The 17,821-nt window shown below is 42.7% G+C and overlaps 1 protein-coding gene across 14 annotated transcripts in view; it reads left to right on the forward strand.

Annotated features, from left to right (window-relative positions):
- PRRC2C (proline rich coiled-coil 2C) overlaps window positions 1-17,821 on the forward strand; it is a 70,380-nt gene that overhangs the window by 20,131 nt on the left and 32,428 nt on the right. For 13 of the 14 annotated variants that reach the window (XM_032117571.1, XM_032117558.1, XM_032117563.1 and 10 more), the window contains exons 4-17: window positions 997-1,103; window positions 4,110-4,241; window positions 6,170-6,348; window positions 6,716-6,795; window positions 7,362-7,495; window positions 7,577-7,664; window positions 7,926-8,067; window positions 9,064-9,138; window positions 9,865-10,486; window positions 11,290-11,459; window positions 12,066-12,312; window positions 13,366-13,579; window positions 14,235-16,595; window positions 17,233-17,441. In XM_032117571.1, coding sequence (XP_031973462.1) covers window positions 997-1,103; window positions 4,110-4,241; window positions 6,170-6,348; window positions 6,716-6,795; window positions 7,362-7,495; window positions 7,577-7,664; window positions 7,926-8,067; window positions 9,064-9,138; window positions 9,865-10,486; window positions 11,290-11,459; window positions 12,066-12,312; window positions 13,366-13,579; window positions 14,235-16,595; window positions 17,233-17,441 — 4,760 coding nt within the window. The remainder of the gene's footprint in view (window positions 1-996; window positions 1,104-4,109; window positions 4,242-6,169; window positions 6,349-6,715; window positions 6,796-7,361; window positions 7,496-7,576; window positions 7,665-7,925; window positions 8,068-9,063; window positions 9,139-9,864; window positions 10,487-11,289; window positions 11,460-12,065; window positions 12,313-13,365; window positions 13,580-14,234; window positions 16,596-17,232; window positions 17,442-17,821) is intronic. The other variant, XM_032117560.1, reaches the window with a different exon arrangement.

Raw genomic sequence — 17,821 nt, forward strand, 5'->3', positions numbered from 1 at the left:
TTAGTTCTCTGTCAGTTCTGAGAGTCCTCTATAGTGCTTTGGGTTGATCGCAGCATAACCCAAATGGAACTGATTTCTCAGTGGTGGTCTTCAGAATTTTAGGATCACTTTAGGATCTACTTAAAGCATGTACAGTTGTTTTTTTTAAGTTAACTGGTATGATACTGCGCTACTTCTCTCTTCACTGGTATAATAAAGTGATTCTGGAATACAGAACTTGCTCCATAGTTCCTGTTTTATCAAAAGTTCCTACTGAGGAGCTGGAGGGTTAGGCTTAGTTGATTTTAGACACTAATACTTTCGGTCTTAAGTTATCTGAATATGCAGATTTCAGAAATAGCCTTTATTGAAAGAAGTTAAACAATATGACTGAATCGGCAGACTAGAAAGGTCTTATGTATGGGGTTTTTTACACTGGACAAAAAGAGCGCTTACGTCTCTTCATTGTTAAGATGGTGAGACTGAGACCATTCTTAAGACTTAAGGTTCTGGGCTCCAGTTCATGGTACCCATACAATTTTTTGTTATCAGTTCCTTTTACTTAGTAATTTCTGACACATATTTGCCTTCTTACTCTCAGTTCATGGTGGTCTTGAAGTGCTTTCCTCTGTTAACTCCCGAGGCAGGAGAACATTAATCCAAGTTACTCCCTTCGATGGTTGTAGATGGATTGTTTTTTTGATTGTGCAATATACTTCTTTAAAAGCTGTAATTCAATTTGTGCCTGGCTGCATTTTCTGCCCAGCCATTTTCATTCATTCCTCTCCTCTTTGGGAAATGGAATCTTGAAATAATGAGCTAATTTATTCCAATTTTTTAACTGTTACTATAACAACTCCTTTTATGTAAGAAGATACTTTTTCTGAGGAAAAGTAATTTTTGGTTCTTCAGCTGCACAACTCCCTTATTTTATTCCCTTGTTTGCAGTAGCCATCCTGACAATCTTATTCTGTGCTCACCCTCTTGTATTCACAAGTGCTTTTCCTCTAATTCCAGACAGCCAGACGTGCCGCAGACACAGCCAAAACCTGCTGTTCCTGCTCCTCCAGAAGCAGCTCCTGTTGCCAAATCCTGGGCCAACACCAAACCAGGGGGACAAGAAGGTGAGTGCTGCTCAGGGTGGAGGGGTTCTACACTGGATATCAGGCTGAGACTGTGCTGGGAGAGACCCCCACACTCAGCAATCCCTTGAGGCTTGGCCAGGCCAGCTGGGACTGTGGAAAGTTGTGGAAGCAACATTCCTGGCTGGAAAGTGAGCCTGTCCCCAGTCACTCAGATGAGCTGCAGCTGGATTTATCAGCAGGTCTGACTGACTTTTAGAAGGTCAGTGTAGTCACCTCTTGTGAATTGACAGGGAAGTGGTGGTGGCAATGAAAAATCTTGAACACAGCTGTGGTGAAAAGGGAAAATCACAGTACTTATAGTACAAACAATTTTGGCATGGGAAGGAGAGCTATAAACAGTTGGTGGTCATTCTGATCATAATTTTGGATCATTTTGTGCAAAGTGTGTGTAGATTTGCTTCTGTTTAAACGTGAAACAGCAGTACTTTTCCCTTAATTTTATAGATTCCTTGGTTATTTTAGTATCAAAGTGACAGTGTTTAAGTAGTTTTCTTTCTGGGAAAAAAATTAAAGGTGTGTTTTGAGGGTTATTTAACATAATTGGATGAAAAGATGGAAAATTGTTTCCCATCAGTGTGAATCTTAGCTTGAGTGTTTTCATTACAGATGTAAGATCAGAACTAAATCTTCAGCAGATTTAGTGAGAGGTTAGTTAAAATTCCTGTCTCCATTATGATAAATAACCTGCAGCATGTTTTAGTCCTTGAGTTTTGAGACTTGCAAGCTTTCCCTGGCATAAAATGGAGTTTAGCCTTTCCAGGTGAAGAATTGTGTTCTCTTCTGAATAGGGATCTTATAATAATTGCACAGAGGTAATTTCTTAGACATTATACGGAGTTTGTTAAATCACGTATCTAATGATTTTGGCTTTTTTTGCACGGAGTATTAGAAATTACAATTCTAGATTCTCCATTCCTTGCTCTCCTCAATAATGTTCAGTGCTTCATTGTTAAGTGTAGAAACTTTTCTCCTTTAAGCTTTTACAGGATTTCTGTAGAATAAAAAAAAATGAATTAACACTGATGCAAAGTGATCTGCATAGCAACCTTCCTGCAGAAGCTGATAAGATCATCTCCATGACACAGGAAATAGTGATGCGGCTCAGTGGCTTCCATGTGCATTTAGCTAATTATTTCATAGTTACCATGGCAGCTCGTGTGCCCAGCCCAGATGGCACCCTCATTTCATTCAATTTATGCAGCACTGGGTTTGCTGTTTCAAGAAGAAGCATTGAATGTGAATTGGCACCAGCTGCTTGCTGTCCTGGGTTTGAAACTCAGGGTACACCTGTTGTGCTTTCCTGAGCTGCAGTTGGCTCTTAGAACTTGTAGTTTTTCCAGCTGCCTCGTGAGCGTTCCAGCAGTCACTCAGTGGCTGCCTCGTGCTCTTGTAAAACTTGAGTGAGGCAAGGCTAAACCTTTCTCTGATCCTCTTGGTGGCCATGGAGAAGGGAAAAGCTTAGGAAATGTAACATGTAAAATGTGTATTTTTCAGCTCATGCTTCAGCTAAAAGTTGGAGTAGATTACTACCAAAATATCTTAGAATTTTTTAACTTTTCTGAACTGCTGGCTGCCAGTCTGGCTGTTTCGGATTTGTAGCTTAAACACAGTCAAGCAGATCACTGATGCTATTACTTTGCAGTTAAAATGTTGTTCACTGTGTAGCCCTGAGCAGACAGCATTTTTCAAGATTCATAAAACTCATGAGTGTTGCATGCCACAGGATTTCAGAAGGGGCTCCCTTGCCTGACAGGTCATCTGGTTAGTGGGACTGGTTTTCGTCCTATTGAGCAAGTCACTGGATGTAGGGAACAGCAACAGTCCGTGTCCATTAAGGAAAAAAAAGAAAATGTGATCTGTAGTATGTGAAGTCAGAACAAAAGTTGAAAGATTTCAAGGAAATTTGTAGACACAGGGATTGAGTACTGGTATTTGCTGTCATGCCTTTACAAAGCACAGAGTGAGGACTTTATTCTGTGTTTAACTCTTTAAAAAAAACCCAACCAAATAAAATCCCACTGGGATCCCTGCATTTCTTCTTTTTGAATGATTCTTTCAGAGATTGGAGAGAACAGAAGTTTTCCTTGTTGTTAAAAAAGCCCATCCATCGTTGGGATTGGGGGTTTTGGACACCATATATTCAGAGCCTTTTTTGTGAGTTTGCCCTCTGACATAATCCATGTAGCCTAATACAGTGTCCCTTACAATAGTCAGTAATAAAGACAGGTACAGGAACAGTGTGTTTTTCAGGCTGTTGGAATAGAAATCCCCACTCAGTAAGATTATTGGTGATTTGGCACTAGAATGCTGCTGATCTAATAGGTCACTATACATTATGTGTATGGGGAGGGGAGGAAATTGATGCAAAGCAGATGCCAACAAAACCTTCTGATGAGGAAGACAAGCTATGTATTTGGCTTCCATACCATGTACAACAGAAGTCTTAAATTCAAGTCTTGAATTAGGATGTCAAGGGTTTTAGATATCAAAGAATGTTACAGTTGTTCTGATACTTTTCTCATAATGTAAAAGCTGTGACATTTTAAAGTTCTGGAGATTTATTATTAGAACAGTAATTAATCATAAACATGTTTACAATTACATAGTTTCCCATTCTTGGGTGGACTATAGTTTTAAAGTGAAAAGAAGGAAATCTTTGTCTGGAAGGAGTGGGGAAAAGTGTTTACAGAGCTGAGGAACTCCAGGTACTCCCTGGGTTAAGTCTTGTTCCGCTGTTGCTCTCTAATGCTTCTGAATTTTTCTCAGCCTCAACAGCTGGGATAGTTGGTCTAGTAAATTTAACGACTTCGGTAGCAAATGTGAACCCTTTATATTACCAGTGAATTACTGTGCCTTTAACATTTAAATGTTTAACTTTTTTCTTTTAAAGCTGTAATGTTCACTTCTAAAGGATGATCAGGCTTCTATTACTTCCTGAACTTTTTGCCTACAGAAAGTTGTGACTGTGAATATCTTCCTGTGTAGGTCCACCTATTCCAATCAATAGTTATTTCCAGCAAGAATTCCCCAGTCTGCCAGCAGCTGGGGATCAGGAAAAGTCAGGCAAAGATAAGGATGCACCTGAAGATGGCTCAGGACCCAACCTGCGACCGCAGAGTAAGTGTGTGCTACAGATGATTGTGAAATTGCATTGGCTTGTGTGGAACTTACTATTTTTGTACCCTGTACAAAATAAATTGATGAATATGTTGTTTTAATCAGAATACTCCTACACTGAAGAAATGGATATTTGGGGCTTTATTCTGCTTCACTGTGTTCCTGGTGTGCAGAAAATAGTGTGTTTAATCCTTTCACTTCCCATTTTCCCAACCTAGTCAGGACTGTAGTTGTGCTCTGAGGAACATTTGTTAGTTGCACAATACTGGCATTTTCTTACTTCCAGCTGCTGATGTCACAGCAGGTAAGATACATCTTTAAAGAACTCTTCTAATATTAGCTAATTACACAAATCATGGTCAGGGCAGGCCTCAAGTGGTTGGTACTCATAAGAGTGCAGCCTGAAAATTCCTGAAGAGGAAGTTCACTCTACAGGATGCCAAAAGACTGGATTGTGCCTTGGCATCTTTAGCTCCTGGATGCAGTGTTCTGACCAGCTGGATCTGTTTCAGCAGATCTAGTGAAAGCAACCATAGCAGTGCCGGGTTTACATCTCTCAGGAAAGAAATGTGTATTTCTTCCCCAGATCCCTTTAATGGGAAGGTATTTGGGATTGTGCTTGTTACCAGTGGAAAACAAGATTCCTTTCTCCCTCAAAAGTTTGGTTTTGATGAGGTTCGATGGACCTGTCCTGCGCTGTGGCTGGCACTGTCTTGTGCCAGTGATAGGCACTTTAGAGGGCTTAGGCTCTCAGGGAATCCTTAACTCCTTTCCTTGTTACAGGCCTTGGTTTTCCTTGATTTGTTTGTCAGGTCCTGCAGACCAAGGCCATGTGCCTGTTCATGTCCTCTTTTGATTTTGATCTAAAGAAGAAATTGTCAGGAAATGGGAGAGATGTCCAACACCAAATGAGAGCAGCTATGTGTCTGTTCAGCCTCCTGCAGGCAGTTACAGTTTTGGTCAGCACTGTACATGCTATATTAAGCCCTTCTTTCATGTCTGACAGCAGAAAGCTAAATGAACTTGGCAAGTACTCCCTGTTTAGCAGCTGTGCTTCCCAGCAAAGATAAGTGCAAGAGCTGTAATGGATACTTAGGAGCATAGTTTTAACGCTGCTTAAAGGGTTTGTGCCCCTAAAGGAACATTATTTACAGTGCGTGTTTGTGATATTGTTGGTCTCCATTGATCTGAGCACTGCTGCTAAGTTTACTCTGGGGTTTTTTTTGTCCTAACCCATGCTCTGCAGGCAGAAACTCCTAAAAGAATGGACTGCCTAGCACAAATAACAAGTCATTAAAATCCCTGACTTTTCCTGGATGATTTGCTAGTCCAGCCCTTATCACTTCTATTCCATCCTTATCAGGCAGAGATGCAAACCAGACTCTGCATACCTGTTTTCACTTTGACACATACCTGTGCATTACCCGTCTTTTTGAGCTGCTTGAGAGTTTCCTGGTCGGCCTTTGCTACTTAGGAAGCTTGATCTTTGCCTTGACAGCATCTTCACACTGAGTCAGCAGTGGCCCACTTAGCACAGCTAAATCTGTTTTCTTTCTTGTGCTATAATCAGTATCCTTCCTAAATTGCACTGTGTTTTGGAAGGTAGAATGGGACAGCTAGAGCAGTCCATAAATTTATCTCTGGCCCTTCAGGAGCACAGCTGGACCTAGGGCTGAAGAGGATCAGGAAGCAGCTTCTGTTGATTCTCAAGTGGCCACTGCTTGTTTCAGTAGCAGATAAAAACGTGTGTGTGCACAGATCGCTGTGTCACCGACGGCTGCGTGGGAGCAGTGTGTTCTTCACCATCCCTGGCTGTAAATCTCCAGTATAAAGTCTATTCCTGGCTTTTCTTGTGCTGATTCTGTCCATGCAGATGTACTGGTTGGAGGGGTGGGGGTAAAAAGAACAACTCTCTGGTTCTCCAACAGATCAAGACCCTAAGGCTCTGGGACAAGAAGATGCCAGTGCTACACCAGCAGAACAAAATGATGGCCAGAAGGCAGGAGACAAGAGGGATGTGCGGTTGCCCCAGGTCCCTCAGCCCAAGCTGAACGGCCAGCAGCAGCCACCCATCTCATCCCAGTACAGAGCAATGATGCCTCCTTACGTGAGTGATGGTTGCTTGAATGGTTTTTAAGCTGCAGGGACTGATTTTTGGCTAGTGTGATTTTCTTATGTCTCTTCCTTTCCCCTCCATGGAATTCTTATCAGTTCTCCTGGAAGGGCATGATTGAAACCAGCACCTCAGAGGATGTTGGCTACCTGTTGCCACGTGGAGTTTGAACTTGTCAGGAGTTGATTAACACTTCTAGTCACTCTAACCTGGGGACTTGGTGTCACACACTTGTGGTATTAAGCAAACTTTCTTGAGTGAAGAGTCTTGCTTTACTTCCATTACTTCCCTTGATGGTCTCAGTATGCTTAATGCAGTGATACTTTTAAATGAATGGCTCCTGTTTTTAAACCCTTTTTAGATGTTTAATCAGTATCCTAGAATGGCATATCCTCCCTCCATGCAAGGTCCAACAAGATTTCCCAATTCTGAGCCAGGCAGGTAAGAAACCTACAAGTGGTGGTGTTTTGTGTGGGTATGAACTCTGTGACTTAATTAAAAAAAAGAAATAATTTGCACTGAGTATCTTGATGGTGATTATACACTGCATAAGAACTGACACTGGTCAGTCTCCCATGTTTTGCTTGTGTGGACAGTGCCATGGAGTGTCTGAAGTTTGAGAGCTCACCTACAAAACTTCAGGCAATTCTGCACAATACAGGGCTTTTGATTGTGAAGAGCAGGAGTCACTTGTGGGAACACTTTTGAAACTTAAACCGGTATTTGCCCATAAAAGGACTTCTCCATTGTTATAGTGAAAGTAGTCAATTCCTGGTATTTCAAAATTAGTTTTCCACTTTGTGCATTTCTCTGTAGTGGAGGATAGCTGTGCACATGCAAGAGTAATTATTTAAATTCTGGTAGTCACACATGTGCATGCGTGCTCACATTTATACTGTGCTTGAAACAACAGTGCTGTATATTTCAAATAGTCATACAAGTTGACTTTTTATCTGTCATTTGTGGATAAGTAAAGGCAGTGGGTGTTGTTTCTCTCATTTTTTTAGAGGCCCAAGGGGAAGAGGCCCACCCTCGTGGTGCTCAGAACCTATTGAGCGCCCATCCATTCTTAGTGCTAGTGAACTCAAAGAGCTTGATAAATTTGATAATCTAGATGCTGAGGCCGATGAAGGCTGGGCAGGTAAGAACATCAGATTAATGGTCTGTTATTTGTATGCTGAATGTTTCTGAAAGATTAATTGAATATTTGTTTATGCATCAGGTGCTCAGAGTGAAGTGGATTACACCGAGCAGTTAAATTTCAGTGATGATGATGAGCAAGGAAGCAGTCAAAAAGAAAAGGAAAGTGGGTGAGTTGATGTTGCCAATTAGATGTGAAATGTCACTTAACTAGATGTTGGAAAGATTGAATGAAATGAGTGCAAGTACTCATTCCAATAACACTAATTCCAGTAATTTAATACTGTATTCAGTTGCATAACTGCCTGCAGACTAGTCAGCTGGGTGAGGAGTAGAAATTGTCCTGACTAAGAAACACTGAGGCTTGAAGATAAATCACCAAATACCTGTGTGGAGTATGCATTCTGTTTTTCTTATTTCTTTGCACACAGTGATGAACAAACACCATCAAAAGATTCCCAGAGTCCTGATGGCCAGAAGGAAACAGAAGAACAGACAAATGCCAAGTCAGCCACCCAGGTTTCCGCAGCAGCAGCCAAAGGGTCTTACAGCAAAAGCTCTCAGCTCGATCAGGTTTGTGTGCTCTTCTCTTCGGCTCCTGTGGCAACAGCCTCGTCAGGAGAGCTCCGACTGAGGTGTCTTTCCAAACTGTCAGGTCAATTAAGGTTATGAACGTGAGGGAAGGCATTAGCTACTGAAAGCATTATCTGAGCTGTGCTAACTGATCAGGTGCTACGCATGCAACTTAGCTGCCTCTGGTTGCAGCGCAAAAATAGCATGACTTTCTGTAGTGTGTTCTGCCCCATGCTTGTGAGGGGTGAGAGCTCTTGTGTCAGGCACTGTGGCTTGGCTGACTGGCTCAGTACTCTTGTCTGTCCACCCCTGGAACTGTATGAAGCCATTCTGGTGTTTATCAGGTTGTCCAGTGGATAAATAGCCCACACATTTTTCATGGGTGTGGGGATTTTTTTAGTATCATGGTCCACTTTCTGCAGTGCAGTGTAGCTGTAATGTGAGTTCACTTCTCACGCTAATGGATTTTATACAGACCATGTAGAATTCATCAGCTCAGCCATTTTTTGTTTCCTCTAGTAGAGGAATATTGCTATCCACTTCAATTTATGCCTGATACAGCCCTATTTTTGGTTTGGTTTTTTTTTTTTCCCCAGGAAAAGCGATGGTTGGTTTTGAAAATTTCCCAGAAATATTTTCTCTTGACACCAGTAATAATGAAGATGGGGGATCTGGGATTGATTTTACTTGACTTTCTTTCTGTATTAAAGATCACATTGTTCTTTAAGGTTTGATGCTACATTGAATCTAAAGAAAAATGGTGCAGTAACATAGACTCTGAAATTTGGATGTGTGAATTTTTAAATTGTTCAACTCTCAGTACATAAAAGTGAAAATGGTTTTGCCCTTGTTTTGCATGCAGATTTGTGTTGAATGCAGATGCCTTATTAGGTGTAGTATCTTAATGCAGTAGAAAACAGTAAATGAAAAATTCATAGTTCAGCTTGGCTGTGGTTATGAGCTTGCTTTACCCTAGTGCTGTGTTTGATCCAACAGGATCGAGGTCCACCGCAGCCTTCTATACATGAAAGAGGTGGCCCTGCTCTTCCTCCAAAATCTATTCTACCACCGGTAAGAAAGATTAGAATTGTCCTTATTTCCTTGAGTTTAATTCTTTAATGCTGTGGTGGAGGGATTTAGACTAAGAGAAGTAAAAATATTCTTCACACGATAATAAACCTTTCCTTTAACAAGTAAAATTATCATAATGCCTGGGGCTGGTAGGAATGGAACCCCAACACAGCCATGCTGCCAGTTGTGTAAAACAGCCCCATCTTATAAGTGCCATGTGAAATGCACAAGAATTTCAAGAGCTTTTCGATATCCAGCCCCACTTGGGAACTGGAGAGGAACAGTGCTGGAGGGCTGGCTGCCAAGGCAGATGTGGAGATGAAGTCCCAAATGAAATGTGAACTAAAATTTCTCTTATCGTGAGCTACCTTGAAATTTCTTGGCTTCCTGAGGGACTTGTGTCTGAGATCTGCCCTGAGTCTCTGAAATTTAGAGCAGCCTGTAACCAAATCTAAAATATGTTTGTGGTCTTCGCTGTCACTTTGCCTTGATGGTGATGGAGAGTTGACATGAGCCCAAGTGATTCTTTACTTTACTCTCCTTTCTGAGCTCAGGTTGTGAGAGTCTGAACTGGGTCAGGAAGGGTCAGGGCTGGCTTTTTCTTTCAAGTTTTGCTTTTTAAAAATGCTGTGCAGATAGACATGTGCTGACAAATAGTTAAAACTTTGTATTTCAGCTGGCTGTTTATGTAACACGTGTTCAACTTGACTGATTTTCTTCTCACAGCACCCTCCTCCCCCTGATCGCCAGATGGGAAGGCAGGGACCCTTTCCCCCTAAACCAGTACCAGATGATGATGAAATTTGGAAGCAGAGGAGAAGGCAGCAGTCAGAGATATCAGCTGCAGTGGAGCGAGCCCGTAAGCGGCGAGAAGAGGAAGAGAGGAGAATGGAAGAACAGCGAAAAGCAGCTTGTGCTGAAAAGCTCAAACGGTTAAATGAGAAATTCGGCTGTGTGACAAAACCCTCTCGGGAAGACCCTCTGAAAGAGAGAGAGAGAGAGAGGGAAAGGGAAAGAGAAAGGGAGAGGGAGAGAGAACGGGAGCGGGAGAGGGAAAAGGAGAGGGAGCGGGAAAGGGAGCGAGAAAAAGAGAGGGAGAAGGAAAAGGAGAAAGAGAGGGAAAGGGAGAAGGAGAAAGAAAAAGAAGAAAAAGAAAAACTGGAGAAGGCAAAAGAACAAGAAGTGGAGAAAGAGAAAGAAAAAGAGGTGGAAAAAGAAGAGAAGGAGAATGAGAAGGAGAAAGAAGAGGAGAAACCAGCACATGATGTCCCTGAACCTGTAGAACCTGTGGCAACACCTGTAGTAGAAAAACAAGAAAGTGAAACCAAGAACAACAAGGAAGAAAAAGGTATGCTTGCACATAAGTAGGAGTTGTGTATCTTAAAGCTGAGTCACAGAGCATAGTTGTTGTCTAGAAGCCTCATTTGCATACCTAATTAACCTAGTGCATCTAGACCAATTATTTTCCTGGCGTATTACAGCTGATAACTGTCCTTTGAGCTAAGCCTGTTTGCCCAGCTCATCAAAAGATTAGGGAATAAAATGGCTTCTGTGATTTAGTCTGGACTTTGAGGAATATGGAAAGAAAAGCAGGCTTTCTTCTCTTCCTAAAGAAGGGTCAGCCACCCATGTTGCTTAAAAAGCAGTGCAGATTATTTCAGCTATTCTGTTCTTTCAGCAAGCCTAGAGAAGCAGACACATATTTAAATGTGCTGCATTTTTTGTAGTGAAACTTGAATGCCATGAGCAAATTGTTAAGACTATGCTTGTTAAGGTTATATTATCTTCAAAGGGATAAAATTGATTGTAAAACCAAACCTTAGTTCATTAAAAAAAGTTGATACAAATGCAATATGGTATCATTGATACAACACTTCTTAAATCACATAATGGCTGCAGCCTTAATGCCAGTGGTTGATTTCCCAGGGTATTTGAGTTTAAAAGAGACAGAGGTGTATAAACAACAGTCGTTCTGTTTTGGGAGGTTGTCCTTGACTTTTTGTTGCCTTTAATGGTTTTGGAAAACTGAGATTGTGAAGTTAGAGAAGGCAGACATTTCAGAACATTCTTTAGGTGACATTCTGATGAAATTGTCAGTTTTAAGATTGACTGTTGTCTCCCATGGGTGGGGTTTTTGTTGTTTTTTTCCAGAAGATCAAGCAGTCTTTACTCGACAGGATAGTGGTCGGAATGAGAAAGAGGTTTCACAGGTGACTCATGAGAATGAGCCAGACTCAGGATCTCAACCTCGTCCTGCTGTTTCCTCGGGCTATTCTAAGCAGTTCCAGAAATCATTACCACCAAGATTTCAGAGGCAGCAGGTAATGAACCAGTTCATTAAAAGGAGGCTTATTTAAAGAATGATGTATTCTGCCTCATTCTGAATGAGAAGGTGACCATAGGAGTTCTAGAAATCCTGAGATTTTGGTTTCCAGCTTCTAGAAAATGGTGTTGGCAGGAATTGCTCTGCCTAAAATACTTCTTGTCACTTGCATGGTCTATAAGTGAGCAGAAGGCAAGGGAGGCTTTAAAACTGGTCCACGCTGACATTGCCCTGGGCTTGCCTGTGGAACCAGAAGTCTCATGATTGATTATTTCTGCAGCTTTTCTTAAAAGGGTGTGACACTCACAGATTTGAGTTGAACTTGGGTCCTGTGGTCGGAGGTGCACTTTGCATTAATGACATGCATGGAGTATAGGTTGCTCTGTGTCTCAGCTGCACACCAGTTAAGCTGTAGCTATTGTAAATTGTGCCGTCTGGTTTTCTCCCTTTTCTCTTAGCTCATCCTGATGCATGTTTGCAGGTGACTTTCAGAATGCTTACTGTCCTGGAGATAATTGTACTTGTTGTTTCCAAGGGTTATTAGAGCTGTGCTCAAGTCTTCATCTTACCAAAAAGTCCTGTAATACTGTTTTTTGACCTGCAGGAGCAAATGAAACAGCAGCAGTGGCAGCAGCAGCAGCAAGGTGTCCTTCCACAGTCTGCTCCCTCCCAGCCTTCGAGTGGCCCTGTCCCTCCACCCCAGCACAGACCCCTTTACCAGCCCATGCAGCCTCATCCCCAGCATTTGGCTTCAATGGGCTTTGACCCCCGGTGGCTCATGATGCAGTCCTACATGGACCCACGGATGATGTCAGGAAGACCTGCAATGGATATGCCTCCTATTCATCCAGGTAAACCTGGGAACATTTTTTGGCTGTTGAACTTACTTAGTTTTGAAATAGAAGTCTTTTCCTAACCACACTCTTTTCACTGAATGGGTGAGTTTTTATGAAGAAGCTTACATTATTTTATTGTTTAAGACAAAATAGATTGTAGTCATATGTGACTAAAATTGTAGCCCTATGAGAATGTATACTTTTGACTATGAAGTAAAGTCCCAGCTGTCACACTGCAGGCATGTGAGTGACAGTTAAGATGATTGAGAATGTCAGCAGAAGCCTTTGTTAGAGCTGGCGAGAGTTAGGTTGAACTGAGAAATAGTGTATTTACCATTTGTGTTTCATTACACGTTAGCACTTGGTACTACATTGCTTCCTAAAAAAACCCATGAAACTTTGCTATTTTTACATTACATATTAACAACTCCAGAGTCGTAATAAATTTGTGGTTTCAAATTCTTGACCCTGTAAAGTCCTTTTTAATTTGCGGAGTGGCCATCTGATTTGCAGTTAGGAAAGCTGTTGGGCATAAATAATAGAAGTCTGTCATGTAGTGTAATGGAGATACCTGCCCAGCTAATGAGCAGGGGAAAGGGTATCCTCAGTGAATGCAAGGAATGAGTGGAAGAAATGGCAGGCTAAGTAAAGACAGTGAAACTACAGAAATTCTTTGAAATGGTACAAAGAAAAAAGTTGGAATAATAAGAGTATAAAAAATTACCTGTGTGTACACTCATCTTGCCTTTTGCCATTCAGATGTTACAGCAGAAACTTTGTCTGTGAGTTTGCAGGTCTACAGTCCTGGTTCTTCCCTTTATAGTGAAAGCAGACAACTTTTTCGTTTTGTTGGGACATGGGATACAAGTGTTGAGTGTGATTTAGTCATTCTGAGATCAGCTGGCAGGGAATAGACATTTGATTTCAACATGGAGGGTCAAAGGGAAGGAGACTGGAGGAGAGAGAATAATGTTCCTTGGTACCTCCTGATAGGCTTTGTTTGTATTGAGGTCGGTTTCTTTGCTAATATTAAATTTGTTTCAACTGTTGAACTTCCCTCTGCCACAGGAATTATGCCTCCCAAACCACTGATGAGAAGGGAGCAGCTGGAGGGCTCAGCAGCTGGTTCAGATTCATTTGAGCACATGGCTCGCTCTGCAAGGGAGCACACTGTGCCTCTGTCAGAGCCACGCATGATGTGGGGCTCAGACCCCTACCCCCACGCAGAATCTCAGCAGTCCAGTTCTCCTCCCAAGGTGTTAGAAGAGCCTGATGATCTGAGGTAAGCCTGAGCTGTGCCAGTGCCTGTCACCTCTCCAAGTCACACATACTTGCTCACCTAGCTGTGTAACTTAGGTTGCAGTGTCAACTGACTGGGTTGTAACTGCTCTTCATACAAAACTTGAAAGAAGGAGCTGTGACTGGGGGATGCAGTGTGCTTGGTGCTGTTGTACAAAACATGCCTATTCTGTAGCAGGGTGTAGAAAGACAATTTACCTCTTGTTTAGGATCCTTAGCCTAGATGAATGGTGATTGCCAGAATATTCTGAATTTTCAGTTTTGTAGAATATTCCTACAGTGTTCTCTGTTCTCCGTTTGCTCTCTGTTCTCTCCATTTTAGAGAACTTCTGTCCAATGTATATTTGTTTCTTAAGTAGTGTGTTAAGTACAAGTGGTATAAAACAAAACAGTCCCTTTTGGCCTTTGTTTCATGATGAACACTCAGGCTTTTTCCTCTGCATCTTGAAAGTATTCAGAAATTCTTTTTGCTCTGCTGCCATCTGGGTAATAGGTGGTGGCTCCATTAAAAATTATTTCCTGATCCTAAAAATTACTTCCTAGAGCTGACATGGATCCTTAATAGAAAATTATTTGATTTGAGTAATTATGTATGAATAAATTTTTCCCCCACACACTAATAATTGCTTTCTGCTTAGGTCTGAGGCACACTTGGAGCAAGAACGAGTTGCTGTCCCTGCCAGTGCTTATCCTGTAGAACACAACCAGTTGGACTCTCATCCAAAGACAGAGTTTTTCAGAGAATCAGGAGAGGTAGAGGTACAGAAGTTCCCAAGCAGGCCTTTGGAAGATGTACAGCCTCTTCAAACTGACACACCTAACACAGCAGTTAATTTTGAAGCAGTGAATGAGAAGGTTACACGTAGTTCACCAGAACTGGTGCCTGTGGGGGAAAGTCACTCTTCATTAAAGAGAAGCATTTCCCATGGTTCAAGTCACTCTCTAAAATCAGAAGACCAGAGGAGTGAAACAGCAGCAAATATCCCTAAATTAAGTAACAGGCCTATTGAGGCAAAGGAGACAATTGAGAGACTTGAGATTAAACCGAAAAAAGAAATTTTGATCACTAATAGAACATCAGAAGGACCAAAACCTGAGAAAACTTTCAAACCTAAGTCTGAAACAAGATGGGGTCCTAGGCCAGGTTATGGCAGGAGAGACGAAGGTGGTGATAGACCAGTAAGAAGATCGGGTCCTATTAAGAAACCTGTGCTTAGGGATATGAAGGAAGAGCGGGAACAGCGAGAAGAGCGTGAGCAGAGAAAGGAGAAAGAAGGAGAAAAGACAGCTAGTGAAAAACCAGGCAAACCTGAAAAAAGTGACAAAAAGGAAGCACCTCAAGTGCCACTGCCTCAGGCTGAGCCTGAGAGATCCACCTCCAGCAGCGCTCCTCTGGCTAAGAAGATAACCCAGGATGCTGCTCCAGTACCAGCAAGCCAGGAGAGCAGTCAGCCCGAGGCTGCAGCTAAAGCTGTGGTGCAGCTCCCTGCCCCTGCAGTCCAGCAGCAGCTCCCAGCTGCCCAGCCAGCTGCTGCCCAGCTTCCCCCGGCTATCCCACAGGCCCCGGCCACCCAGCCGGCAGTGCAGCCCCCGCCCCATGCACAGCCCCCAGCTCCAGCCAGCAAGGAGGAGAAGCAGGCTGAGAAGGTGGTGAGCAAGGAGGTGGTAGAGAAACCACGCTTAGAAACCAGACCAGTAAAAAGAGAGCCTGGCTTACCACCTAGGACATACTGGAAAGAGGCCAGGGACAGGGACTGGTTCCCAGATCAGGGATACAGAGGCAGAGGTCGTGGCGAGTATTATTCGAGGGGCCGTAGCTACAGGGGTTCTTATGGAGGACGTGGTCGGGGCAGTAGAGGCCATAATAGAGAGTATCCACACTACAGAGATCCTAAGCCTAGATCAGAGCATGTGCCTTCAGGGCCTGTTAGGCAAAGAGAAGAGAGTGAAACTCGTAGTGAGAGTTCTGACTTTGAAGTAATCCCAAAACGGCGGCGCCAGCACGGCTCAGAGACAGATTCTGACAGTGAAGTGCACGAGAGCGCAAGTGACACCCTGCTTTCAGATAAAGACAGCATCATTAAGGGCAAGCACCCGAAACGAGAAGAAAGAGCTGATGGCAAGAAGCCTCCGAAGCCCCTGTCATTCAAACCTGAGAACAATATCAGAGTAGACAACAGATCCCTAGAAAAAACATACGTAAGAGATGATGAGAACAAGCCCAAACCAGGATTTCTTCCTAAAGGAGAGCCTTCTAGACGAGGCAGAGGGGGAATGTATAGACGTGGTGGTAGGGATCCTGGGGGACGTCCTCCACGTCCATCCACAATAAGGAGACCAGCCTACAGAGACAATCAGTGGAATCCTAGGCAAACAGAGATCATTAAACCAGAAGATGGGGAGCCTCCAAGAAGAAATGAGCATTATGGTCCTATACCAATTGATAAAAGGCCTCCAAAATTTGAGAGAAAGTTTGATCCAAACAGAGAGAGGCCACGAAGACAAAGGCCTGCCCGGCCTCCAAGGCAAGATAAGCCACCACGCTTCAGGCGCCTAAAAGAGAGAGAGGCTGCATCCAAGATGAGTGAGGTGGTGACCAGCTCCACAACAAGTGCCACAGTTAGTAATGCGGTTAATGAGCCTTCCAACCCTGCTCTGGATGTGTCAGGAAGTAAGACACCAGACTTGTCCAACCAGAATTCTTCAGACCAGGCAAATGAAGAGTGGGAGACAGCCTCGGAAAGCAGCGACTTCAATGAGAGGCGAGAAAGGGATGAGAAGAAAACAGCAGATGCAGCAGCACAGGTAGCTGCAAAGGCAGGAGAAAACGCTGGGGTTCCAAAAAGGGAAATAGCCAAGAGAAGCTTCTCTAGTCAGCGGCCTGGAATAGACCGTCAGAACCGACGTGGCAACAATGGGCCGGCGAAGCCAGGGAGGAATTTCTCAGGGCCCCGGAGTGAAAGGCGGAGTGGTCCTCCTCCCAGAAGTGGAAAAAGAGGGTGAGTAACCAGCCTCTGTGAGGAAGCACACAGCGTCATGGTCTTCTGTTGTCCTCTTTTGGTTTGAGACCATAAGCAGTTAGTTTAGATCTGTGGAGTGGTAGAAAAGGCACTGATGCATGCACCCGTGGCTCTGTACTTTCTACTTTTTCTGTTCGTATACAAGACACCTGGAACTTGAAGCTGAGAGTGGAGTATTCTTGTATGCACAGTGCTAAAAATGCCTAATTAAAAAAAAAAGCAGTGCTGTTTTCTGAGTTGAGCTGTATTTCTCGAGATTTGGATGCAAGCAGAAATGTTCATGTGAGCAGTTCTGCAGTTAATATATAAATTGTTGCATTGCATTTTAGATCAATCACCTAACACAGACAAGCAGGTTGAGAAATGCTTACCATTTAGACTAAACTTTATTTTTCCATATGCTTAATTTGATGGAAAGGTTAGCACAGGGTATTTGTTATTTCCCCAAATCAGCTTTTGCTGTTGAACTTCTCATTGAGGAGCTGAAAGTAAAAAGTCTGGACCCTACTGAGAAGTCAGTAACACTTCCAGCCCTACAGTGGGATCTGAATTAGATTGTTGCTCCCTCCTGAGTGTTCTCTGTGGCTTAATTTTCAAATGTTTCTTTCTAACACAGGCCATTTGAAGAGCAGGCAGCACCTGTGCCTGGTGTTGATCCTGCCAACAGCAACGCTTTACATCAGGAGGATGGAGGTGTCGCTGCTGCAGGACAGAAGACCACCAAGGATGCAAGTGGCAAAAAGAGAGAAGAACCAAAGGCTGGTCCAAAAAAGCCTAAGGAAAAAGTGGATGCCTTGTCTCAATTTGATCTTAATAATTATGCAAGTATGTATTGATAATATCCTAACAGTTTTTGATAGTTCTGCTACTTTTATTGCATATAGAGCTAGATGTTTGGAAACTTTAACAAAGGTGATTTTTTTAAAACACCGGAATAATTATACACTTGAGCATGGCTATCTTTGTGATACCTAATTGTATGTGTGCCTGTAAAAGGTGGCAAACCTAGTTGTGTGTTATGTACAGAGGAGAAGAGTTTTGTACAATCATAAACTTGCATTCATACCATTCCCCATCACATTCTCATAATTCAGTTAATTTTCAAAAGTAAATGCAGTGGTTATCACTGATGAGCTTAGAGCTGATACGTGGGAGGGCTGCTCATTATTCATTACTGTGTTTTAGTTCATATTTCCTGGAGAATC

Source organism: Corvus moneduloides, chromosome 9 (assembly GCF_009650955.1).
Source record: "Corvus moneduloides isolate bCorMon1 chromosome 9, bCorMon1.pri, whole genome shotgun sequence".
In the NCBI taxonomy this organism is placed as follows: Eukaryota; Metazoa; Chordata; class Aves; order Passeriformes; family Corvidae; genus Corvus; species Corvus moneduloides.